Raw genomic sequence first — 27,062 nt, 5'->3', positions numbered from 1 at the left:
TTTTAAATTTCACTTTTCAAAAAGACTGTACTAACCATATATTATTGGGAACATCCTTCATTTTTTATTACTTTTATTACATTTGGCTCTTTTATTGTTAATTTGATTTTAAAACATATATTATTAAAAATAATTTTCCTTATTTTATCATCTTAAAACATATGTTTTTAATTTTTTTATCTGCTTATTCTATTTTCATCATATATTTCATTATTACTTTTAGATAGATTTTTAATAGATTTGCAGTTTGTTAAACGATCACATTAATAAAAAAATGTATATTGATTTTTCCTTATTTTATATGTTTACTGAATATGTTAACATATTGAATATTTATTAACACTTGTAATATAAATATAAGGTTAACTATATTTAGAAAATATTTTTGAATATATATATAATTTTACTTCTAGAACAAGTTTTTTTTTGTGAATTAAATTTTTGTGTTTAATGAGGAAAAATTTTCAGGATTAAATGTTTTTATTTACTGATAATTATATATTTGAAAAAAAAATATTTTTTTTTAGGAAAAAACATAAGATAAAATTGATGTATTTATAAAAAAAATTGTAATTTTCTAAGATATCATAATTTTTTAGAATGTTTATATATTATTTATTTCAAAATGAGAAGGTAAGTTGAATATATTATATTTATTCTTAGAAAATTCTCCTATATTTAATTATGTAAACGTTTCCTTAATAATTGGAAAATAAAGTAATAATGAAATACATGGAGTTAAAAATATATCTAATTATTACCTTTTTAAAGTTATAATATATAAAATAATTATATCATATAAAATAATTTAATCACATAAAGTAATTTTTTAGTTTATTGTTAAGTGACTTTTTTACTATTAAAAAAGAAGATTAATAAAAGATATGTAGAGAAAACTCTACTTATTTTATTTATTATAAAATATTTTATTACATAAATTATTTATATTTTATAATTTTTATTAAATATGAATTCTATTATTCATTATTTAAGTTAATTTACACAATATTCCATAAATATAATTCTCATATTACATTTTTAAAATTCCATATAAAGCCATTCACACCCTCTAAAAAAAAAAAAAATAAAAAAAAAATTAATTTATTTATCCCCTGGTTTTTACACAATTTTTTTAAGCCAATATTATACACAAAAAAGATGTAATGTTTTTTTATTGTACACGTTTTAAGTGTGAGAATCTGAATACGTACATTTCCCCTCCCCTTCCCCACATATATAGCAAGCATATATAAAGAATATATTTATAGAATTTATTTACTTATATATCATTTAAAAATGTTAACAATTACATTTAAAGAGCAGATATATTTTTTTATTAGAGTCATAATTAGTGAATTACGTAGTGATGGATATATATGATATTTATTATTTTAATTATTTAATAATTATAGAGAGATACTAAATAGTCAATTAGTAATTAATATTACATTATTACTAATTACAAATAATACATTACCCCTATATAATTAAATTACATAATGTAAAATATCCAACTTATTTTATATAGAATTTATAATTATTTAAATAAAATATATTAAATCAATACTTTATCATATTTAATATCTTAAATGATTTATAAAACATTCATATAGTTTAACAGAAATTTTTATTTTTGTTAAAACATAAATAATTAATACCTAAAATTCTTATATAAAAAAAATATATGTATTATCTTTCATCAAAAATTAATTCTCGTGATTAAAATTTTTTTTTAATAATACTAAACATTCATTGATTATTCCTTAAAGAAAAATTTTTTATCCTTATTTTACATATGTATATAAATGTAGAATCATCTCTATAAGTAAAAATATTAAGAAAGAAAAAAAAAGTTTTTTTCTTTTTAAGTATAAATTTTTTTCTTTACATATTCTCTTATATTTCACAATTTTTAAAAAATTATATCGTTACCTTATTTTTTTAAGTGCTATCTGGACAACTACATTTTATAGATCTATGCAAATTTTTTTTATTGAGTACTTAATAAGAAAAATAATATTCTTCATTGACAAATCAATAATTTACTTATAATTTTATTTTCTGTTATAACTAAAATGCATTTCATTTTTTTTCTAAAATTGAATAATTACCTTTTATCATCTTTTCTTTTCAATTAGAAGTAAAAATACTTTTCCATAACTCAATCATTTCTTTTGTCATTTTATATGATGTTTCAATAATGTTACGTGTATGTTTTGATATTTCCTGGATATTACTTGAATTGTTTTCAGATAATTCTTTTAGTAACTTAAAATTTTCTTTTTGTTGTTTTATAGCTTTTTCAGTAAAATAATCTACATCAAGACAATCCCAAATATCTTTTTTTGATTTCATTTCATTAGAATTGCTATTTTTCATTCGTTTATATAATGCATTTAATTTAGTTGATGTTTCATCAAGAATTTCTAAATGTTCGTCTACAATAACTGTAGATAATTTAGCATACTTCTTAAAAGTACATTCTAGCAAATTTTCAATTTCATCATTTATTTCATCTTCTGTTAAAGGTTTATCGGACACTAAATATCTTCTTTGTCGCCTTGATCCTCTATTTCTACTTTTTTTTTTAGGTTTTACCACTGGATCATTATTTGAACTATCATTTAAATTCATACTCTCCAATTTTTCAGCCACATCTAATTCTTCTTCTTCTTTGGATAATCCTGGGATGAATTCAGCAAGTTTTCTTGAATATATATTACATGACTTTAAGTCTGAACCTACCTTAACATAAGATTTATGTATACTCTGAAATAAAGTTCAAAAATATAGTTCATACGAAAATTTTGTAAATTAATATAATTAGAATTTAAATTTATATATCAAAAAAATAAAAAAGTGTATATACTTCTGAATTTCATCTTACTATTAAAAGGATATATAACAGAGTAAAAAATGATAAAATGAAAAGTTTTGAAGACATAATGCTTATGAAATTTCTCTTTTTAATACTTTTTTCTTTTTCTTCATATGAATATCTAGAATAATGGTCATTATTTACAACACTTTTGGCAAGAGGTATTTTTGGAGAGATATTTGATTCAATGTAAAAATTCATATTTAGTTGTTATGTTATTAATACATAAGATAATTTTTTTAAGAAAAAATTTATACTTAACTTTTTTACAGATAATTTATGATATTATTTTTTATATATAATATTAAAACTTCTAATTTTATTAAGATTATAAATAATAATTAAAACTATAAAAATTTAAATGAAAATAAAATTAACAATCATATAAACAGTAAAAAATAGTTATTTTATATAACATTCAGTTAAAACCTGATTATAAAATAATACATACAATAAAACTGAAGTACTAAATGTTAATTATTATTTTTTTTCAAATAAATAATATAAACATTTTATTAATTAAAACATTTAAGAACATTTCTTGAATCTATATGTGAAATGTACATTTTGGTTATGTTTATTTTTACATATTTTTAGGATGATGGTAGCATTTAAAATTCGATTTTATGGATTTTTAATATGTATTTTGTTAAATATTAATTTAAAATCAAAAAAAATTTTTCCATATAACCAGATTATATTTAAAATGTAATTAACCTATTTAAATTATTTTTTTTTATAGTATATATATTGGTATGAAAATAAAAAATCATTAATTTATTTATAAAAATAATGATATTGTATAAAAATACGTTTTTAAAGGTAACTAGTGGTATATTAGAACTCACATATATAAAATTGTTTTTTGATTTTTTTATTCTGTTCTAATTTATTATTTAAAGAATGACAAATTTTGTAATAATTTTATTAAAATTCTTTTAGTAAAAATTTGTTGTATGACAATTGAATAAGTGAAAAAAAAGAAAAACATAAACATTTTGTATATATATAAATTAGAAAAAATACATGCAGTTTTTAATAAAAAGATTATAAATTTTCGTTGCTATTTGTTAATATGATTAGCAAAAAATGAATTATTGAATCGTTGTAAACTTTTTTAGAGTATTCATTAATCAAATTAACGAAATGCATGTAAGCTAATATCTACAAATTTTGTCCATTAAAAAAATACTTCTTGCATTTAATGTATTATACTTATTTAATTATATGATATAACATTGAATAAATTTATTATTCTTAATGTGTCAATTAACAAATTGTTCATGTTGTTTATTAAAAACTTTCATATATTTTTATTAAGGCTTAAATATTTTATATGTACAATTATTTGAAGCCATGTTAGTTTTTTTCTGTAATAAAATTGGGATTTACAACGATTAATTCATAATTTGTTAAAAAAAAAATTTATTGTTACCTTTTTATATATGCATAAGAAAATATATGTTTAAAATAATACATTAGTATGAAAGATAGTCTACATATGTAAGAAAAATGGTGATTGAAGAAAAGTTCAAAAAAAAAAATTTTTTAATTTTTTTTATTAAACATATTTATAAGTTTATGTAATTTTTTAAAATTGAATTGCTAAGGTACAATCTGAAATATCGTACATATCAACTAAAATTTTGACTCAATTATATATTTTCATATAAACTTTATTGAAGATTTATTAAATCTATCATTAAATAAAAGTATAATGATTTTTTTAAATTTTATTTTGATATTTTTTTTCTTCATGTTCACAAGAAAACATTTTTATATTTAACATAATTAACAAAAAATAAAAATAATATAGGCTAAGAAACGATTATAGTTACAACATAGTAATGCTAAAGTATAAATATAAATTATATGTTAACCATAATTAAATATATTTATAATGATTTGAACAATAAAATTAATAAAAAAAAATTTAGAAATATTTATATTTTACTTATTATTACTTTACTAATTATAAATAATAATACACTCCACATGAAATTATGTTATACAATATAAAATATTTAATTTATTTTAAGTTTGAATTTTTTAAATTAATGAAATATTAAATATATAGCATTTATAATTTACTTAAAAGTTTTTAATATTATGTTAAATTTAATTTTTATTCATTCATAATTTATTCATAATAGAAAATATTGACATTCGTTGATTGTATGTTTCTTAAAGAAAATCATCATATATCAAAAAAAAGTTTTCTTTTATTATAAATATATATATGTATGCATACATATTCAGTATACTCATTTTAATGTATTGGTTTACTAATTGATCCTTAAAATACTTTTTTGAACTTTGAATAGTTAAAATAACAAAAAATATGTAGAGAAATGACTACCTCTTTTTAAAAACTAATTTTATAATATCAATATATCTATTAATAATTCATTAGTTAATTTTTACATTTATTCTTCATTTTTTTTTAATAATAAGCTAATATTTAATTTAGTAATATTATTATATAAAATTAAATAATTCATTATATTCTGTATACATTATTACAATAAAAATAATTTTAAATTATTATAGTTATTCTTCAAATATCCTAAACATTGATATCTTTAAAATAATTAAAAAGAAATATTATTCCTCATATTAAATATAAAAAAAAATTGATTACTGGTGTACGTTTATTTGTCTGAAAACATTTTTTTTTTTATGTACTTTAATACTAGAGACATACTCTCTAGTGTAAATATCTTAATGCACATTTTTTGGGACTTTTTATTTGCAAAAATGAAGTTGAATTTATATTACATTCCCTCTTATTACAGTTATATATAAGTTAGTAATAATATTTATATATCACATTTGAGAAATTTACATTTAGTTTGCTTATTATTTAATCACTTATTTTACATAATTTGTACCTCTTATAAAATTATTTGTATGGTATGTAATGAACTAATTTATTTTATATCTTGTTTTTTTAAGAACATATTTCGATATTGTCTGTTATAAATTATTATTACTTAAAAAAAAAATAAACATTTATACATCAAAAAAAAAAAAAAAAAAAAAATTAATTTAAAATATACATATAAGTTATCACAAAAAAAAAAAGAGGGTAGCAATTATTTTTGTTTTTTAAATTATATTATTGCTATTATTTATATATATAAAAGGATATACTTAGATAAGCTTCTAAATAAACAAATCTATGATAAGATTTCTTATGGTTATATTTACATACAAATTATTTGATATATATAACTTTATTTGTATATTTTTTTTACACACCTTTTAATTATCTTGAATCCATGGTATATAAATAATATTATAGAATTATTTTCAATTATATTTAAATAAATAAAATGAGTAAAAACATTTTTATTTATCAATCTAAAATGAGGCGAATATATAAACCTATAAACACGTACACTAAAAAAGATAAGTATGCAAAAAGTACGTATATTGAGTAAAAAATTACATGATCTAAAAGTATATTATAAAAAAAATATAGATATATTTTATTATATTTTATTCTTGTGTGTGAACTTAAAATTATAAAAAAAATATTTTTTTTTTTTGAAAGATTAAAAATGTAAGATGTGATACATGGGACATTATATCAATTAACAATAATAGCAATTAACTATTGTAATTAATATTTGATATCGATTAATAAAAGTGAATAATTTACTTTATATTTTAATTTAATAAAAATAAAATAAGTAGAGCTTTCTCTAAATGATCCTTATTAATTTGTTTATTCAATACTAGCAAAGCTATTGGGCAGGTAATTAATAAATCAACTATGGAGATAAGGACATTCGAATCTCACTTCTAAAATTAAATTATTATGTAATAAAACTAGATGGATATACAAAACTCAAATAAAAAACTTGATGAAAATAACGAAAGGATTAAGAAAAAGTTAGAACTTATATATGAATTACAATCTAAAAACTGTTCTGATATTAAAAGAAGAGATATTACAGCGTAATATGAGCTGAACTATAATGAAGACTGTAAAATATATAACAATATACAAAAAGGTGTCGAGATTGTAAAACAAGTCAAAAAAAATAAATTTGAATAATATATTTATTTATGCTAAAATGGTGGAGTATAGCCTATAAATGGTACTATCAACCTATTTTCAATAATATTTAAATAAATAAAGTAGAAACATTTTTATTTGTGCATGCTGAAATACAAGAAAAATCTTAACACAAACAAGTGCACTAAAAAAAATGTATATATAAAAAGTATGTACAGTAAAAAAAAATACCTGCACTAAAAAGGATCATGTGAAGTATTTTTTTTTAATTAGAAATGTAGTACAAGAAAAATTTACATACATATAATATTGTGTAAAATAATTAAAAGCAGTAATTAACTAATGGAATTAATATTTGATATTAATTAATTAAGGTAAATAATTTGCTTAAAATATAATTTTGTTGAAAACATAACAATTATAGTTTTGTCTGTATGTTATTTATTAATTTCTTTGTTCAATATTAGAGAAACCATTGAACTAGGAATTAATGAAACTATATATGAGTAACTCTTTAACCTTTTCATTTTATTATGTGCAAATTTCAAAAATGTCAATGAAACCTTTTATTGACCAAAGACAAAAAAAAAAAAAAAAAAATAAATAAATAAATAAAATACAGGATTTATTTTCGTTTTGAATACTAATGCAATGAGATATGAAAATGTAACTTTTTTTTTCTATTATAGTTTCATTTATTTTACTTTTTCTTTTGAAATTATTTAAGTAAAATAAAAATTCATTTTATAAAGAAAAAATTTTCGTACTAAATTTTTATCCATCATTTTATAGTGAAGAAATTAAATAAGTTACATTATTATAGTTATTACTTTTTTATATTTATTAATGAATTATATTTCTTAATTATCTATTTATTTAACTTTATTTTATTCTTGTTAATTTGTTTTTTAAGGTTACCTTTCATTTAGTTTTTTTATGTGTAATAATTTTAAAAATATCATTATTAATAATTCATTTATTAATTTTTTTATTATATAATTCATTTAATTAATTGACTATTATTTATAATAAAATTAAAAGATTTAACATTCTTTTTAGTTTAATATTATTTTTTATTGAGACAAAATAAATAAATTATGATGTATGAATAAATTCTAATTTTAAAATATAAAAATATAATATTGTACTCAGTAAATTATACATTATTCAGAATTAAAACATTTCATCTTATTAAAATATCTATTCATTTATTGCTCACTTTTTTCTTTACCTAAAATAACTTTTCTGTATAAACAATATTTCATGAATGTTTCAAATAAGTTTATTAAAATACTTATTGTAAGGAATTCAAATAAAAGGAAATCTGTTAAAAATATTTTTATTTGTAGTTTCATATATTTTAAAATAAAGTTAATAAATATTTGAATATGCACAATTATTTAAAACTTCAATGTAGTATACAATTAAAGATGCAATGAAAAAAAAAAAAAAAAAAACTAGAAACAAAAAATGAATATTATTTTTATAAAATAAATTATATAAATATATTTAAAAATGAATAATTATTATAAAATTTTTTATAAAAATAATTATTGTTTTTAAATTAATGTTCACCAATATTTTCTATAGTAAGAGTTACGTATGCTGTTAATATTAATAATCTTTATTAACACTTATAAAAATATCATTAAAAAGAAAATTCAAAATTCATTTTTACTTTCATATACTGTCTAAATAAAATTTCTGAAAGTATTTAATTTTTTTAATTTGTTGTTTCGAACTTAATAATATTTATGTATAATGTTTGTTATAAAAATTTAATTAAAGACTCGATTTTATTAAATGTTTATAAACTAAAGATAATAATCAAGAGAAATCTTTCAGAAATAATTCCAGAAGGATTAAAATATTGTTAAAATGTTAATAAGAAAACAATAATTTTAATTAGAGGAAAATTCATAAAAAAAATTATTTTTGCAAATCACTTAACATCTTTAAAATTATTGAGCTTTTAGAGGTTGGATATAATTCACATAAAATTTTTGATCAAATGGAAAGAAACCTTTATATTATTTATAGTAGATTTGATTTTAAAGGAATTAAATTATCACTTAACTATTTGAAGAATGTATATAAAAGAATAGTTAGATGTAATCTTTTATTTAAATTCAAATTATCTCATAATATATATGATTTTTTGAAATATATTTATTCGTAGGGTAATATGTATCAAAGAAACTATTGAAGCGTGTAAATACTGAAGAAAAATAAGTCAAAATAGAATATGTTATATCTATAATATCGGAAGCACTATATTTACTTAAAAATAAAATCGTTTTCCTTACGTTCTACATTTAAAATCAATTCGATTTTAGTACTATTATAAGCAATATTATTAATGATGTTGAATATTATAACGAAAGATTTCATGAAACAATAAAAATAAATAAAGATTATATAAAAGAATATCTTGATTTGGAATATAAAGTATTTCTTAAATTAATTTCTGCAATAATTATTTGTACCAAAGGGATGAACCTATTTATCATGATTCTAATCTTATAATATGTAAAATTCACAGGGTTTATTAAGTGAAATTAATTAGTATGTATAATTTAAAATATAAATTTTAGATGATCAAAAGATATTTTAATTTAAATAAAAGAAATCTATCGTTGGAACTAATAATTGATTTAAATAGGGATTATAGAAAAAATAGTTATTATAAAACTTGCTATTGATAAATTTAAGAATTCTAATGGGAGAGAATCACAAGCAGATTTAAAAAAGATAGAATCTATAAACAATATTTTTTCTAATAATTTACAAGCACGGAATATTTCATTATAATCAGAGAAACATAATAGAATGATACATATAATATATAGTTCTACTACATATGCTAACAGAATTTTTTTTACTTAAAATATCTATAAGATTAAAAAATAATTATTGTAATGACTTTAGTAAACTTTATATATTTTTTTTAATTTATTTATTTTATATGTAATATTAAAACGAAGGTAGTCATTATTTTATTAGTTGTCTATTAATTTTGCTGAGTAATGAATAACTAGATTAATAAAGAGCATGCAGAGTTACCTCTACTAATTTAATTAATTTAAGTATAATTTTAATTGTTATAAACCAGTTAACTGTATTTATATAGTATTCTTCATTGAGAATTCATTATTTTCAAAGGATACTTACATACTTTAATGAAAATCTTGTTTTTATTAAAAATTTAAATCCTCACTAGTTATCAAATTTTAATTACATATATTTTATTTTTAATGTCATGATTAATGTTTAAAAATACAAATTGATTTTTATGAAAATAACGAACATTAGTGATTAAAAAAATACATAATAAATTTTATAACATTATAAAACACGAAAATTTTATTATTGTTAAAATAAAATTTTCTTGTATAAATTTAAATAAAAATATACAAAAAATTTTTTAGTTAATAAATTTTTCTCATATTTTTCGACAAAAATAATCGTTTTAAAAAAGATAAATATATTTTTTATGGATTTAAACTAAAAAAAGAAAACAAGTTAACAACTAATTTTTTTTCTTTTTTTTATTTAACATTTTCAAGGTTATTTATTTTCTATGCAGCTACTACATCTTATTCTCAAAAAGGTTAATAATGACTTTTATTAACCAGTTATACTGAAATATATGATGATAGGGTATATGTTTACTTAATAGCTAGTTTATTAGTTTTTTTATTTAAAAGACTTTCATAGTACTTTGAACAATAAATGAAGGGCATGTAAAGAGATCTATAATTATTTTATATATTATAACATTAATTATCATAATTAATAATTAATTATTTATAAATTATATTATTTAATTTAACTTAAAATTTATCATATCTTAATAAAATTTACTATGTTTATTTAATTTTTAATAATTTTCTACTTAATATAATCTGTATTATTTACTTCTAATTTGACGCAATATATACATTTGGTCTATAGAGTTATTTTAAATAATATTTAAATAAAAATATATTTTTTTTTGTGAATAATATGTATGTAAGACAAATGTGAACACTTAAATGAGAATATTCAAAATGCTTAAAAAAAGTATATACACAAAAAAAATAAAAAATATTAACATTAAAAGTAAATGCATGATTAATAAAAGACACCCTTTTCCTTTTTGATAATTTTTAGGATGATAGTGATTCATTTTATAGTAATTACTTTTCATGTAAGATAATTAGCAGATGTGTATAGAAATATATGAAAACAAGTATAGCTACATTTTGTGCATACAGAAAAATCACAAAATAGTTAACTAGAAAATGCATACTTTCTGAAGTATAGTTGAGATATGTTAGTAGAATATATATAATATTAATATCGAATTAAAAAAAAAATATATTTTTTTTTTTAGGAAAGTGTGTGTGTGCTTTCCTTAATTTCTTTTATATGGTTTTACATACAGAAGATATTGAAAGATATGATGAAAACATGAAATATATAATAAATATGTTATAATTATATAAATTGATGATTATATAAAAGGTATATAATTATCAACTTAAATTAATTTTATAATAAATAGAATAAATAGAGATTTTTCTGAATACTCTTTATTAATTAGATCGTTTGAAGTATTACCAAAATTTTTGAACATTCAATTAATAAATCACTGGTAACAGTGAGAGGATTTTAGAAAATGATGCAAGCAAAAACATCATCGGATTAATTATCAACATAGGAAAAAGAATTGTCAACCTTTGGATTAAATGTACTATTGGATATAATAGGTTTCAACCAATTATATCAGTTTAAAATTGAAAAAGACGATGAGATGTTAAAATTAAGATACCAAAAGAAGTTTTCAAATATAGTTAAAATATTTAGAAGAGTATTCTAAATGGTTATTTCATTTTAGAATAAGAGTATAACGTTAGAGCTAACTAATATAGAAGCATGTATAATATTGGAAGCTTCATAACCAAGCATATATTTTAGTGGGATAATTAATTTAATAGTAGATGATAAAATGGTTTATATGTTACATTTGCAAATTGAGATAGCTGGATTCTTTTTGAAGACATGGATAAGAAATTCATTCGAATGTGATTTATTAATTGTTTTTTCAATGACTTTGCTAGTATCAAACAAACAAATTAGTAAAGACCTTGTAAACTCTACTTAATTTAATTTTAATTTAATTAAAATTTTAATTTAAAAATCTTTATTTTTAATAATTAACATCAAATACTATTTATTAGTTATTTTTTTTTTAAGTTAATTCATACAACATTCCTAGATGTAAACTCTCTATAATATTACATTTTAACTTAAAATATACATTTCACACCAATCCATATATCATTAAAAAAAAAAAAATTTATATGTGTAATATTTTTTTTTTTAGTGTACATAATTTTTAAATAACTATTTTACTGTTTGCATTTATGGTTGCACACTGTCTCCATGATTCAGAATGCACAAAATAAAATATATTTTTTTGTTCTATTTATTTATCTAAATATTATACAAATAGGGTTTGTAATATTATACACAGAACAAAATGATAAAGTCGTATACCATTGAAAGAAAGACAAGAATATAGGAAGCTATGAATTCACTCAACAAATGTTTTAGTGTATATTCCCTTAGATGTTTCTGTTTTAATGAAGTAAATAGTAGTAATAGAAAAGATCTTTGGAAAATTTTTAATAGATATGTCCCTGATTTATTATTTGCCCATTTAGTAACTTCATTAGTATTGAACAAATAAATTAATAAAGAGGATGTAGAGAAACTCTACTTATTTTATTTAAAATAAAATAAATTATCACGTAAATTATTTACTTTTGTTAACTAATATTATAAATTAATCACATTAATTATTATATAAGTTAATTCACACAGTACTCTTTAAATGTAGCTTTAAGCATTACATTTTTTACACTTTTCAAGAACAAAAAATTAAGATGATTTTTTTTTAAAAAAATATAATAAAAATAAAAATTATCACTATATTTTTTTTATTTATTATAAAAATTTTTTTTTAAGTGAAAATCTAATTTATTGTCTATTCAACGACTTTGCTAGAGTATTGAACACATATATTAATAAAGAGCATGTGTAGTTACTTCTATTAATTTAATGAATTTAAATATAATATTAATGCTATAAGCCAGTAAAGTGAATCTATATAGTATATTTCGTTGAACATTTATTATTTTTAAGATTCATTTATTGACTTTAATAAGAATCTCTATTTTTATTAAAAATTTAGATCCTTGTTGGTTATTGATTTATATTTAATTGTATTTAGCTTATAACGTTTTGAATAATATTTAGCAACTCATTCCCATTGTTTTCAAGTTAACGGACATAAATAATTAATAAAATAGAAGTTAAACTATATAAATATTACATAATAAGAAATTTTTATTATTGTTAACATACATTTTTCTTATATAAATTTAAATGAAGTATACTACCTGAAACTTTATAGTCAATAATTCTCCTTTTTAATTTTTTTTTATAATTTAAAATCTTTTTAAAAAAAATAATTATTTTTTGTATTTTAAATTTACAAAGAGGAAACAAAAAATTAACAGTTTTTTTTTTTTTTTTATCTAGCATTTGTATGTCTAACTATTTATTTTGTATGAAGTTATTACTCTTTATTTTAAAAAAGGTTAATAATGTCTTTTACTAACTAGAGTCATATGAACCTCCAAAAAAATAAAAATAAGATATATTTTTCTTTAAATTTGTAAATACACATATAACAAAAAAAAAAATAATATATATCCTTTTTTTTTTGTGTACTTTTAGTGTAAGTAATTTTTTTTTTAATGTGCATCTACATATTTTTAAAATATTCATTTTCATGTTAATGTTTTATTATTCTACCTAAGTTAGCTCAAATAAAAATATTTTTACTAAATTTATGTAAATACTATTTAATTATGTTGATAATAATATTTATAGACTATACTCCAACACCTTTGGAAAAATAATAATATTATTTTATTTTATTTTATTTCCATTGATAATTTCTATCCTTTTTTGTACACCTTCATCTAAATTATTATCTTCGTTGTCTCTTAATAAGGTTTTGTAATATTTATTCCAAATATATCATAATAGTTTTAGGTTTCAATTCATGTGTAAGTTCTAATTCTTTCTTATTCTTTTAATTGATTTGTATTTAATTTTTCAATTTAAATTCCTAAATTTCCTTAGTTAACGTAACAATTTAAAATTAGAAGGTGGTATTTTTATTTCTTTATTTTTATAGTAAATAGGTACTACTTTCAATTTTTCGTTTTCAATTTTAGTTTATGTGGAAGCAACTAGTAAACTTTTATTGATTATTACTACCATAACGTTTCAATTTATTTCGTTCATAATATGATAAATCATATGAAATAATACTTTCAGTACTGATATCCTCAGTCTCTACCAATGGTTTTTCTTTCAATCTATTTTAATCTTAATGTATTTGTTTCCATATATTATTTAAATAAATGGTTCTAATTTATAGGGTATTTTCAAGTAATCATTTTGAATAACAAGGATATATATAATGTATTCCAAACGTATTAAATAAGATATTTCTCTTAAATCTATGTGAGGAATGTTATAGTATATCAATACTTCATTTTTCATTATTTCTTCAGTAGATGTATCTTTTTTTTATATATTGTCCTAAGTATATAACAAAGACTTTTATTAGAAATTTCATTAACACATCTCTCATGAGAATAATGAGAATTAGTGTGGTATAGATTTATTTGTAATTCTTCTATGACATATTTTCTGAAAATTTTTACTTATAAATAGAACCATGATCTATAGGAATATTTGTAGGGTATTTATATATAGTTATCCAAATATTCCTCATAATAGAAATTTCATCACTAGCAATTGTTATTCTTATAATAACACTAGTTAACATAATCCGAGGATAATGATTCACTATTGCTTACATAAAATATTCTCCTCTTCGTGTTTTAGGTACAAAAAGACCTAATGTAACCATGTCAATAAATTAGGTTTTGATTAAGCCTGATTATTATTAGGTTTAAACATTTTTATTACGTACTACTTGATAAATTAAGCAATTTGTGATATATTCTTCCATATAAATACTAAAATTTAGTCACCAAAGATGCAGATGGATTTTCTTTAAAGTTTAATTCCAAAATGTTAAGAAAATATACTATTATGAAGTAAATTCATTAAATGAGTTTTGAATCATTATGGCTTAATAATTGTCCTATGCTATAGTGAATAGGAAATCCACTTGTCAATATCACATCTGTTGAAATATTGTTTTTTCTTTCTTGAACGGAGTAAGTATTTCTTGGAAAGATGAGATAACATAAGGGTTATCATATTCTCCCAACAGTTTATTACAAATTGGAGCCATGTAATTAGGAATATTAGTTTCATCATATATTAATCTAATTATCCAATTAGTAGATTAGTTTGAATTTATACAATATGTTCAAATTCCAAATTAAATTTTGATAACCTTAATTTCCACCAATATAATTTCCCAATATTAATAAAATATATTCCTCTAAAACCTTTAAATTTTGGTTAATGCTTTAGATACTTTAATAAAATAATAAAATATTTCACAAGCTATAACTATTAAAAATAATTCTTTTTATACATTACTCTATGTTCGTTGGATGTTTAATATCCTTGATTTATATGGATAAGTTTTTTCTGACCATTATCATTTAATTGGATTAACACAACTATTATAGTATAATATGATTAGTCAGTATAAATGATATTGGATTTTCGAGGTTTAGGAAAGGATAAATAAGTTATTTCAACCATATTTTTTTTTATTCATTCAAATACCTGAGGTGGTTCTTCATTCTAAATAAACATTTTCCTTTTAGTTCATAATAAAATTAATTTAGATATTTATTCTAAAAAATTCCTAATATAATTCTATAATAATTAGCAGCTCCCAAAAATAAATTCATTTGTTTCTTAGATCTAGGTCATCTACTTTGCTGATTGTTTTGATCTTATATAACAAAAATCTAATTCCTTCATAATTTATAATCTATTCTAAATACGTTATAAATGTTTTAACTTATGTTTGTCCGCAATTATCCCTAAATTGTTGTCAATAAGAAGTTTATTTATTTTTCCTAATACATAAAAATATTCAAATATAATTTTTGTTAGAATGATAAAGTCATCAATATACACAATTACATAGTTTTTTCGAGTTAAGTCCATAAAGATATTTTTTATTATTCTTTGAAATTATATGGGACTAGTTTTTAACCCAAATGGTAGTATACTAAATACAAGTATCCCGAGTATGAGTCCTTGGTTTATAAATTATATTATATATCTCTTTTGTATAATATTTAGATAAATAAATAGAATTAAAACATTTTATTTTGTACGTGCTAAATCATGACTACAATGTGCAATCATAAATGGGTAAATTGAAATAGTTATTGAAAAGTATGCACACTAAAAATATGTGTATATATATATATATATATTTACTTGCACTAAAAGTTAGTATACGAAAAAAAAAATTATATAAGGAATAATAATTTTTTTATTTTATTTCTTTTTTATTTTCTTATGATTGTATCCATAATTCCAAAAAAAAATGTTATTTATTTTTTTTTTTTTTTTGGAATATGATTCTGACTTAAAAAAAAAGTATGTTGTGATAATATTTTTTTTTATTATTTTCTCTTTCTTTTTTATTTAAAAAAAATGTAATCTTAAAAAAATAATAATTTTTTTCTTTTTTTTGGGGAAATGAGTATATGTGAATTGCTATGGAGTTTATATTTTATTTTAAGTTAAAATTTAATATTCAAAAAATAACATTTTAAAATATTATGTAAATTCATGTAAAAAAAAAATAGCTGGTTAGTAATATTTGATGCTTATTAATAAAAATATTTATTTTTAGATTAAAATTTTAATTAAACAATAATTAAATTAATTAGCGTTTACCCTATATTCTCTTTATTAATTTGTTTGTTCCATACTAGAAAAGTCATTGAACAGGGAATTAACAAATCGGTACTATAAATCATGTATACCTTTTACTATTTCCATCTAGTTCTATGTTTCAAGATCCATTTTTAAGATTTATTTTAGAAAACCATTTAGTACCATGAAAAGTTTGAAATATATATATCATATATAGAATGACATTTAAATCACCTAGTATAAACTTATTTAAATGGCGACAGTCTAGTATAACTCTCCGCTGACCAATTTTCTTGATAATCATTATAATAGATGAAGTCCGGTCAACATTAATAACTCTCTTTATTATTTTTAATAGATACACTTTGTTTTTTTTTTTTTATGTAACACAAGTAACATTTCTTTACTTATAGGTATAAGGTTATAAAGCCAAGGTTTCCCTTGTGCTCTAATATAAACTTTTATTTATCTGTAGCTTTTATAATTCCATATTCCCAAAATCTTGTGTGATTCTCTGATACTTTTTTCAACTTGTCTTTGTTCTGGTCAGATAAGTCAAATTTTTCAATAAAGCCCCGAATAATTTCTTTATTCAATTTTTTCATTTTTCTTCTCTTTTTTACGTTTGACTTCCATAATATAAATATGATTACTTCTATAATTAGCAACATAATATCCTAATTTATTCATTACAAAACCACTAATATAAAAGATTTTTTTATATTTATAATAGCAAACATGATTATGCCTTTTTACTAGTAGATTTTATATGAATCATAATCTTCTTGAATTTTCTTTCCATTTCTCCATTGAGTGTTTCACTTACTTTAATTAGTGGAATTAAAATTCCCCGTTTTATATCTAGTTTTCTTGACAAGAAAAATAATATAGTACATAATTTTACTAAGGTATCTAACGACGCATTAGAATTCTTTCCATTAATTTCTAAAATGTGTTTTGCATTAATACAAAATCCTTTAACACTTTCAACATCTTGTACTTTATTAACAGATAATACACTCTCTGCCGGATTTTCAATATCTTTCTCAATCTGTACTTTCATTTAATATTCTTTTTCTTTATGTATCCTATTGATATTATTTCTTTTTCTAAAAAATTCTTCATCGCTTTAAGTTTGTTATTTTGAGATTTTTCTTTTGCTCTCTGTTTTTTTTTTTTCAAAAGATCTCCTATTTCTTATATAAATATTTTCTCATTAATAAAATTTTTTTTTAAATTGTTTTCACTTTTAATTAACTAAAAACAAATATTATACCTCTTATTCATTATTAGTCCTCTAATTTCACCTTATTTATCCATTATTGCTTTATTTTTAAATAGTGATACTAAATGACTTGCTATAATTATTACATTTTTTCTTATGATGCATAAAATCCTTTTTAAGCTGACCTTTTTCTTCGATACAATAACATTTATTATAATATTGATTTATTCTTTTTCCAAAATTTTTATTATTCCCCTTACTCACTGAACATATTTTCAAGTAAAAATGATTATTATCTTCTTTCTACATACTATACAATGTTAGTATTAACCATATTTTATCCATGAAATTCTCATTTTTAGATAATTTAATGGGTGACTTTATTAAAAAATTATATGTAATTCTTAATCTAAAGAATTTCAATAGATCATTAATATTAAATCCATCAGATTCTTCAAAACATAAATAACTATCAAAATACCTTTTAAAGTATGCATTGAATTAATTCACACCCTCTAATAGGGTTTTTTTTTTTTGTTCTTTTAATAATTTTCTTATGTGCTTGACACATTAATCTCCATTTTTATATAATTTTCTGAATAATTTAATCTTTAACTCATACATTGTAGTATCTCATTGTCATATCATAATTCATTTATACATTCTAAGTTTTTGGTAACAGAGATTCCAATATCATACGGGTTCTATCTTGATCAATCTTTACTTTTTAGCTTTATTTTTAAAATTATCAAACCATTTAGAATGCTCTTCAGAAGATACTTCCCTCAACTTTGATAGTCTTTCAGGCATTGTAATTTTAGGATTTTCTTATCTATCTTTATTCTAGATACGTATATTTTGTTTTGAGGTACTACACCATTAAATACAATATGCTATAATTAATTTATTTCTTTGTTAATTATTAAGATTTCAGAACTATTGAGTTCATATCAAGAGGTTCGATATCTTCCGTTATTTCCAGTTGATTTATTAAATATCTATTATATTACTTTACTAAAGTAATGAACAAACAGATTAATAAAGAGCATATTGAGTTTCCTTTACTAATTTAATGAAATTAGTTTAATGTTATAAAAAAATAAACTGTATTTATATATTTTACTTTATTAAGAATCTAATATTTTTAAAGAGATATTTACCTTAATTAAAATCACTATTTTTAATAGAAATTTAAACCCTAATTAGTTATGAATTTTAATTACATTTATTTTATTTATAATGTTATGAATTGCGTTTAGTAATTTCAACACATTTTTCTCAAATTAATATAATTAACAAAATAAAAAATAAGTTATAAAAATACTCCAAAAAGAGAAAATTTTATTGTTAATATAAAGTTTTTTTATATAAGTTTAAACAAAAATATATTACAAAAAACTTTTTAATCAACAATTCTTTCTTCTATTTTTCGACAATTAAATCATAAAAAAAAAAAAAAAAAAATATATTTTTTCATGTATTTAAATTACAAAAAGAAAACAAAAAAATTAACTAATTTTTTTTTTATCTAGCTATTATATGTATAATACTTTATTTTCCATATAGCTACTACTTTTTATTCTCAAAAAGTCTAAGAATACCTTTTACTAACCAATCCCTAAATATTTTTGTTTTTCATCTTTATTTTATGTAATATACGTAAAAATAATTATTCTTATTTTTTTTCAATGATAGTATAAAGTATAAATTAGAATTAGCATAAAAAAAAATATATGTAAATAGAATGCATATACTTAATTTAAATATCTCAATAATATAGAGTATTTAAATTTACATATACTTTTGGAATTCTAAAATATAGAGGTTTAGGAGAATATTGTAATTTTGTTCAAATAAAAAGGTTAACATCTATTTTATTGACTATATAAATATAAGATAATATTTTTAAGTTCTTAATTAGGTATTCTCTTAATATGGATGAATAGAAAGCTCTTTATATTGATTTACACTTCCATATTATGAATTTAAAGAGATTAATAGTATTCCTTATTAAACAAATAGCTAAATAACACAATTGGAAAAACGTAGAAAAAGTATTAATTAAAAAAGGTAACAAATATTTTTATATATACTCCTTATGAAATTGTTAGGTTAATACTTGAAAATCTTAAAAAGGAAATTTATTTTGTTAGTATAACAGAAATTAATAGTTTTCTAAAAATTATATAGGAAAAAGATAACTAAAATAATAAAAATAATACACTTACTTGTAAAAGACATAATATAATATATTTACTGTGTTTTTGCATATAAAAAGATAAGTGAAACGTTACCTTCTTCAAAATGTACTCCAATATTTTTCTTGCATGGAACCTTATTCTACTTCAGCATCATAAACTTCATATTCTGCAAATCCTGAATCTAATGATAAATTATCCATATTATTATTAGCTCTTTGGATTTTCTTCTATAGAAAAAATTAAAAATTAACATAAGGAATTTTTTTTTAACATTACTAAACTTTTCATTCAATTGTGTTATAAAAAAAATAAAAGTATTATGTATTTATAATTGATTATATCTTACATATGCTATGTAAATCCACAATCCCAAAATTGTACAACTTATTCCAACTAATAAAGGAATTAAATATGGAGATAACATATCATATATTTTAGAAATATTACATGTTGATTTATTAAAACTATTATTTTTATTATGTTCTGGATCCATGTCTAATTTCTTTCTTCATATAAAATTTTTTTTTACTAATATGTTATCCTTCACTTGTTTTATACATATATAAAAATATTGTATTTATTTTTAGGATAAATGGATATTTTCAACTTTTTAAAAGAAAATTATAGGAAATCTGTTTGAACGCATTGTTTTTAGTTATTTTAAAATTTTAATTCTAATTATTATAGTTTTGTTTTTATTTCTTTTTACCACTAGGGTTTCTTAAAATTCATATTTAATTTAATAGATTTTCTTACAATATAATATTATATAAGCAGTGATTTATTAATTGTCCACTTTATGATTATAGAACTTAACTAGAAAATTAATAAGGAACAAGTAAAATTACTTTTTCTATATTAATGAATTTAAATATAATGTTATATTCTACTCACTAATAAATTATATTTATGTAATATACTTCAATGGATATTTAATGTTTTTAAGATCTATTTATTTAATTTAATAAAATCCCTAATTTATATGAAAAATTTAAATCTTCATTAATTATTGATTCTTAAATATATTTTACTGAAAATATTAAGAATAATATTAATTAATTAATCTTTATTGCTTTTAAGTTAACAAAAATAAATAAATATTAAAACACAAATTTAACTTATAAAAATATTATTAACACAAAAATTTCATTATTGAATGTATAGATTTTTCTAAAAAACTATCAAATAAAATTCACTTTTCGAAGAAATTGTTTTTATAAACAATTGTACTTCGAATTTTCAACAACGAAAAAAATATAGTAGAAAATAAAAAATAAGTACATATTCCTTTTATATTCTTAATTTATAAACACAATATAAGAAATATTTAAATTTTTTTTTTTGTCTATCATTTGCATAACTATCTATAGAATTTAAATACACATATTAATATTTATTCTAAAAAGGGTTAATAATTTCTTTTATTAACCAAATAAATTTTTTTTAATAAAATGTTTTTGATATATTAAATTAACATAAATAATTAATAGAATATAAATTTAATTTAATAAATTTTTTAGTTTAACACAAGAAAAAAAAAAAATAGAAATAATTCCTGAATTTTTTTTAAATATAATAATATAAAATCTTAAATATTTCTTAAATATCATTCCTTTTAATATGGATATAACAATATAACATATAGAAGAATTTAATTTTATATATAATAAAATTTAAAAAAAAAAACTTTCTTTAAATAAAAATAAAAATGTCATAATTTATGATCATTTTTTATTCTTTAAAATGATTATAACAATTTTCTTTTAATAATAAAAGAAATAATATTATATTATGAGCATAAATAAACATGTGCATGTACAATTATAATCTAATAAAAAAAAATTTTTTAATAATGTAATTTAATGCATGCAAAAACTTCTTTATAAATATATGAAAATTATTAAAATTGCAATAATTAAATTGATAACTATATAATAAAAATGTATAAAAAAATATAAATAAATAAAAACATGAAAAATAAGAATCAAAAATATTTTAAGAAAAAAAGCAAGATAGGTATAAAAAAAAAAAAAAAAATATAAAAAATTGTAATGAAAAATAAGAATGAGAAAAGAAAAAGCAAAAAAAAAAAATAATTACTAATAATGAATACATATATAAATATGGTTATAAAATTAAGGGAAATTAAAAATTATTTCATATTCAAATATTATGATAAAGCATGAATAATTTTACATATAATTAATGATAGTACTGAATTATTGAGTATTTTATTTTGAAATTGTAATGTTGTTATAATGCTGTAAATAAGTTTTACAATTTGAAAGTGATACATAGATATCATGGAAACACACTAATAATTATTTTTATATAAAAAAATAAAAGTGGAATTTCAACATTATAAAATTTAATAGTTTAGTAATAGTGAAAATTATAAAATTAATAATAATAAACACTTTTTAAAAACATAATATTTAGTGATGTTTTATTTTTATTTTAATGTTATGACATAATTATTACTTAAAACTTGGAAATATGTGGAAATACAAATGCAACATAAATTTTTTGTATGCATTACTCTTTTTAATAAGATTAGGAAACATATTTCGTAGAAATATTAATGAAAATGCTTATAGCTTTATAAAAATAACAATATTATTATATTGTTATGATATTTAATAATTTAATAATAGTAATAGAAAGATTAATACTGATTACCTTTTATTTTTATTATACAAAGATCATAATTATCCACTGATTGTTAAGAATTCTTATTTTTGGCATATAAAAAAATTTATGTATCTTTTTTATTACATATTACTCTATAGATAAAATACAGTAACATTATTGTCCTTGAAGACTTAATACTTTATATATATGAATATTCTAAATGATAATTATTCTGGTTTTTTTTAAGATTTCTTGTTATTTTTTTTTATTGAAATGCATAATTAATTTATCTTAAAATATAAAACCATATTTATATTTTTTTATAGAAAAATTTACTGTTTTACATATTATAAGAAAAATAATATATAAATGTTTACATAAATAAAAGGAAATTTTCTATTGAAAAATTAAATATATTTTAACTCTCTAAAAAGGTAATATATATTTATGTATACTAATTAAATAATTCTCCTATTATAAATAAAAAGTAATTTAATATAAGTCAATAAAAAAAATTATTATCTTTTTTCGGAACAAAAGGTCAATAGTGGTATAGAAAAAATGTAGTAATTTATCAATTTCTATTTAATGCCTTTACTATTATTGAACAAACAAATTAATAAAAAACATATAGAGAAAACTTTACTTGTTCTGTTTTTATCATAATAATATTTTAAGCATATTATTTATTTTTTTTTTTTTTTAATATCAAACAATAATTACATTAACTAATTACTATTTTTAATTAATTTACACGATATTTTATTTATGTAAATTTCTCTAGCATTACTTTTTCAATAAAAAAAATGCCTTAACATCATCTTTTTTAGGATACGTGCATATGTGTGCGAATATTCCTCACATTTTAGTAGCACAAATAAATACATTTTTACAAATTTTGTTTATGCAATTATTATTTAAAATGGGTTGATAATTCTATTTATAGACCACATTCCACCATCTTATTAAAAATAATGATATTATTAAATTTATTTTCCTTGGCTTGTTTTGCAATATTCATCCCTTTTTTTATACCATTATTTATTTTACAGTTTCCATTACAGTTCAACTCATATGATATAGTAATATTTCTATTATAAATATCAGAATAGTTTTTATTTCTAATTCATATATAAGTTATGATTTTTTCTTATTCTTTTCAGTGATATGCAACAAATTTCTTGAGTTGTGTATATTTTCTTAGTTTTACTACCTAGTAGATTAATTTTAGAGAGTGGAATTTAAATCCTCTTATCTCCATATTGAATAAATACTACTTTAAATTTTTCATTTTTGAATTAAATGCTCATTAAAATACTTTGCTAGAGTATTAAACCAACGTATTAATAAAGATCATTCACAATTATCTCTGTTGATTTAATGAAATTAATTATAATTTTAAATGCTATAAATCAGTAAAATGTATTTATATAATATACATTAATAAGCATTTATTGTTTTTAAGATGCATTTTCTTTTATAAAAATCCTATTTTTTTATTAAAAATTTAAATCCTCATTAATTATTAATTGCATATATTTTACCTATAATATTATGAGTAATTTTTAGCAACCCCAATCCATTGCTCTCAAATTAACAAACATAAATAATTAACGAATCACAAAATAAATTATATAAATACTAAAAAATAGAATAATTTAATTATTTATATAAAATCTTCTTTCAAAATATTCAACAAAATAATCAGGATTATTCTTTTTTTTATCTTCTCAAATAAAATATTTTATTTATTTTTTACCTAGTGCTTTTATGGCTAACTAAATATTTCCCATACAGCTATTAATTCTTTATTCTCAAAAAGGTTAGTAATGGATTTATTAATCAAGAATATATGCATTATATTCGGAACATAGTAAAATAATATGTTTCTCCTAAAGTTTCATGATATGTATTATTATATATATACATTTCATTTTTCACCATTTCTTCAATGGATATATCTTTTTCATCATATAACTTTAAGTATATAGTCGAGACGTTTATGAGAACTTTCGTTCGTTAAATTCCTTTGAGGATAATGAGCACTAGTGTAGTATAATTTGATTTTAAATTCTTCTGAAGTATATTCGAAATTCTTGACTCATATAGATAAAACTACGATACATAAGAATTCTTGTAGGGCATCCAAATAGAGAAATCGAAATGTTTCTCATCATAGAAATTGCATTATAATTAGTGAGTTTATAATAACACTATTTAGGATGAAATGTAAATAATGATATACTACTACCAATATAAAGCATTCTTACCATCCTCATGATTATGGTTCAGAAATATCTAATAACACCATGTTAAATATATTATGTTTAGATGATAATTAATATTAGGATTAAAATTTTGATTATGCATTACTTGACAAACTAAAAAATTTATAATATATTCTTTAATATTACAAATAATATTGGGACTCAAAAGGTGCGATGAATTTTCTTTAAAGCTTTATTGACTCTACAATGTAAAGAAAATTTACTATATAAAATAAGTTCATTAAATGAATCCTATGTCATTCTTGTATATAAAACAGTTTTGTTTTATTGTTAATAGGTAAGTTATTTATCTCTATTACATTTCTGGATATATTATTCCCCTCTTTTAGGGCTTCATTATATACTTCTTGGAAAGAAGGAATAACATATGAGTTTTTATGTTTCTCCAATGGTTTATTATAAAGTAGTGTCAAGTATTTAGGGGGATAAATTTCATGATATATTGATCTAGTTATCCAATCAACTAAAATATTTGAATTCTATCTATGTATTCGAATTCTATCTATGTATTCGAATTCAATCTATGTATTCGAATTCTAAATCAAATTCATATTGTCTTGACTTCCATCAATGTAATATTTTTGTACTAATATATTTTACTCCTTTTATGATTTTATAGTCATTTTTGATTAACACTTTTGATCCTTTAACATAATAATCAAAAGTTTATCCAGCTATAATTATTGAAAATAATTCTTTTTATATAGTGTTCCATATCCGCTAAATGCCATTTAACTTCCAATATGCTCTTCATTAATATATTTGTTCAATATTCTAGTAAAGTAATTGAATAGGCATTTAATAAATCACTTTTCTAATATATCCATAAGGTATCTTATTATGGATCAATAATTCATTTAATCTATTTCCTTAAAGGTATTTTTTTTTATATATATATAATTTTAAGTATGTAATCAATAATTTTATGAGATATTTCAATGATATGATTTATTTCATGATAAGAAGAACTTGTGTATTATAATTTATCTTTTTTCCTTAGTATAATACTCCTGAAACTACTGATTCATGTAAATAGAAACGCAATATGTTAAAATATTTTTTGGACATTTAAACATAGCCAAATATTTTTTATCATAAAAATTGCATTGACTGAATAGATTCGTTTAGTGATGATAAAACGTAAATAACGATTTAGTTCTACTTGTATAAAACATTTCTTTCTTGATTTATTAGATGATTTCTCAAATTCTTTTCTGTAGTATTGAACAAAAAAATTAATAATGAATACATCGAATTTTCTCTTCTAATTTAATAGTGTAAAAATAACATTAATCATACAAATGAATCAATTTCATATACACGAAGTTTTTACTAATAATAATTTTTTTCCTTTAGGAACATTAATTTACTTCAATAAAAATAACTTTGCCTTTATTTAAAATAGAAATACTCTTTAAATTATTGATAATATATGGAAATCTCTTAAAAATACTTTATAAGAAATTATTTAACAATTTATTTCCATTGAATTTAATTCATCAAATCTCTTTTTAAAAAAAGTGGAATCTTAAATTCTTAGTTCATTTTTTTTTCAAATAAATGACATAACTATTTTTAAAAAATAAAAAAAAATATATGTTTTTTTTTTAAAAAAATATTTTTTTTTTTACTAGTGAACATCCATATGTATCTTTATATTCTTTTTATAGTTACTAATTATTATTTTAGAAAAATTAATATCTTTTATTAACCAATTCTTCATGCTTTCTGTTCCAAAATATTTATTGAAATCATAATAAATTAGATTTTTATAAATTTTGGTTCTTATCACTCTTAAATTTTTTATTGTCCATTACTTTACAAACTAAACAAATTGTAATATATTTTTCAATATCATAATCTATATTGA

The 27,062-nt window shown here is 18.9% G+C and overlaps 2 protein-coding genes across 2 annotated transcripts, besides 5 other annotated features; both read right to left on the bottom strand.

Annotated features, from left to right (window-relative positions):
* Positions 1-2,130: 2,130 nt before the first annotated feature.
* On the bottom strand, positions 2,131-3,079 carry PGAL8A_00180200 (Plasmodium exported protein, unknown function; the record flags this gene model as incomplete). The annotated part of the gene is made up of 2 exons (XM_028670486.1): positions 2,131-2,769; positions 2,888-3,079. The coding sequence occupies 2 exons, from the start codon at positions 3,077-3,079 to the stop codon at positions 2,131-2,133; spliced, it is 831 nt and encodes a 276-aa protein (XP_028527234.1).
* A 6,813-nt stretch (positions 3,080-9,892) lies between these two features.
* Positions 9,893-10,304: a repeat region.
* Positions 10,305-12,924: 2,620 nt separating this feature from the next.
* Positions 12,925-13,334: a repeat region.
* Positions 13,335-14,004: 670 nt separating this feature from the next.
* Positions 14,005-16,205: a repeat region.
* A 729-nt stretch (positions 16,206-16,934) lies between these two features.
* Positions 16,935-19,396: a repeat region.
* Positions 19,397-20,407: 1,011 nt separating this feature from the next.
* Positions 20,408-20,766, bottom strand: PGAL8A_00180100 (hypothetical protein; the record flags this gene model as incomplete). Its single annotated transcript, XM_028670485.1, has 2 exons — positions 20,408-20,500; positions 20,620-20,766. The coding sequence occupies 2 exons, from the start codon at positions 20,764-20,766 to the stop codon at positions 20,408-20,410; spliced, it is 240 nt and encodes a 79-aa protein (XP_028527233.1).
* A 3,978-nt stretch (positions 20,767-24,744) lies between these two features.
* Positions 24,745-25,693: a repeat region.
* Between the last annotated feature and the right edge of the window lie 1,369 nt (positions 25,694-27,062).

The sequence above is a fragment of the Plasmodium gallinaceum genome, assembly GCF_900005855.1.
Source record: "Plasmodium gallinaceum strain 8A genome assembly, contig: PGAL8A_v1_68, whole genome shotgun sequence".
Lineage (NCBI taxonomy): Eukaryota > Apicomplexa > Aconoidasida > Haemosporida > Plasmodiidae > Plasmodium > Plasmodium gallinaceum.
The sequence above is the reverse complement of the archived record's forward strand: the minus strand, read 5'-3'. Positions and strand labels throughout refer to the sequence as shown.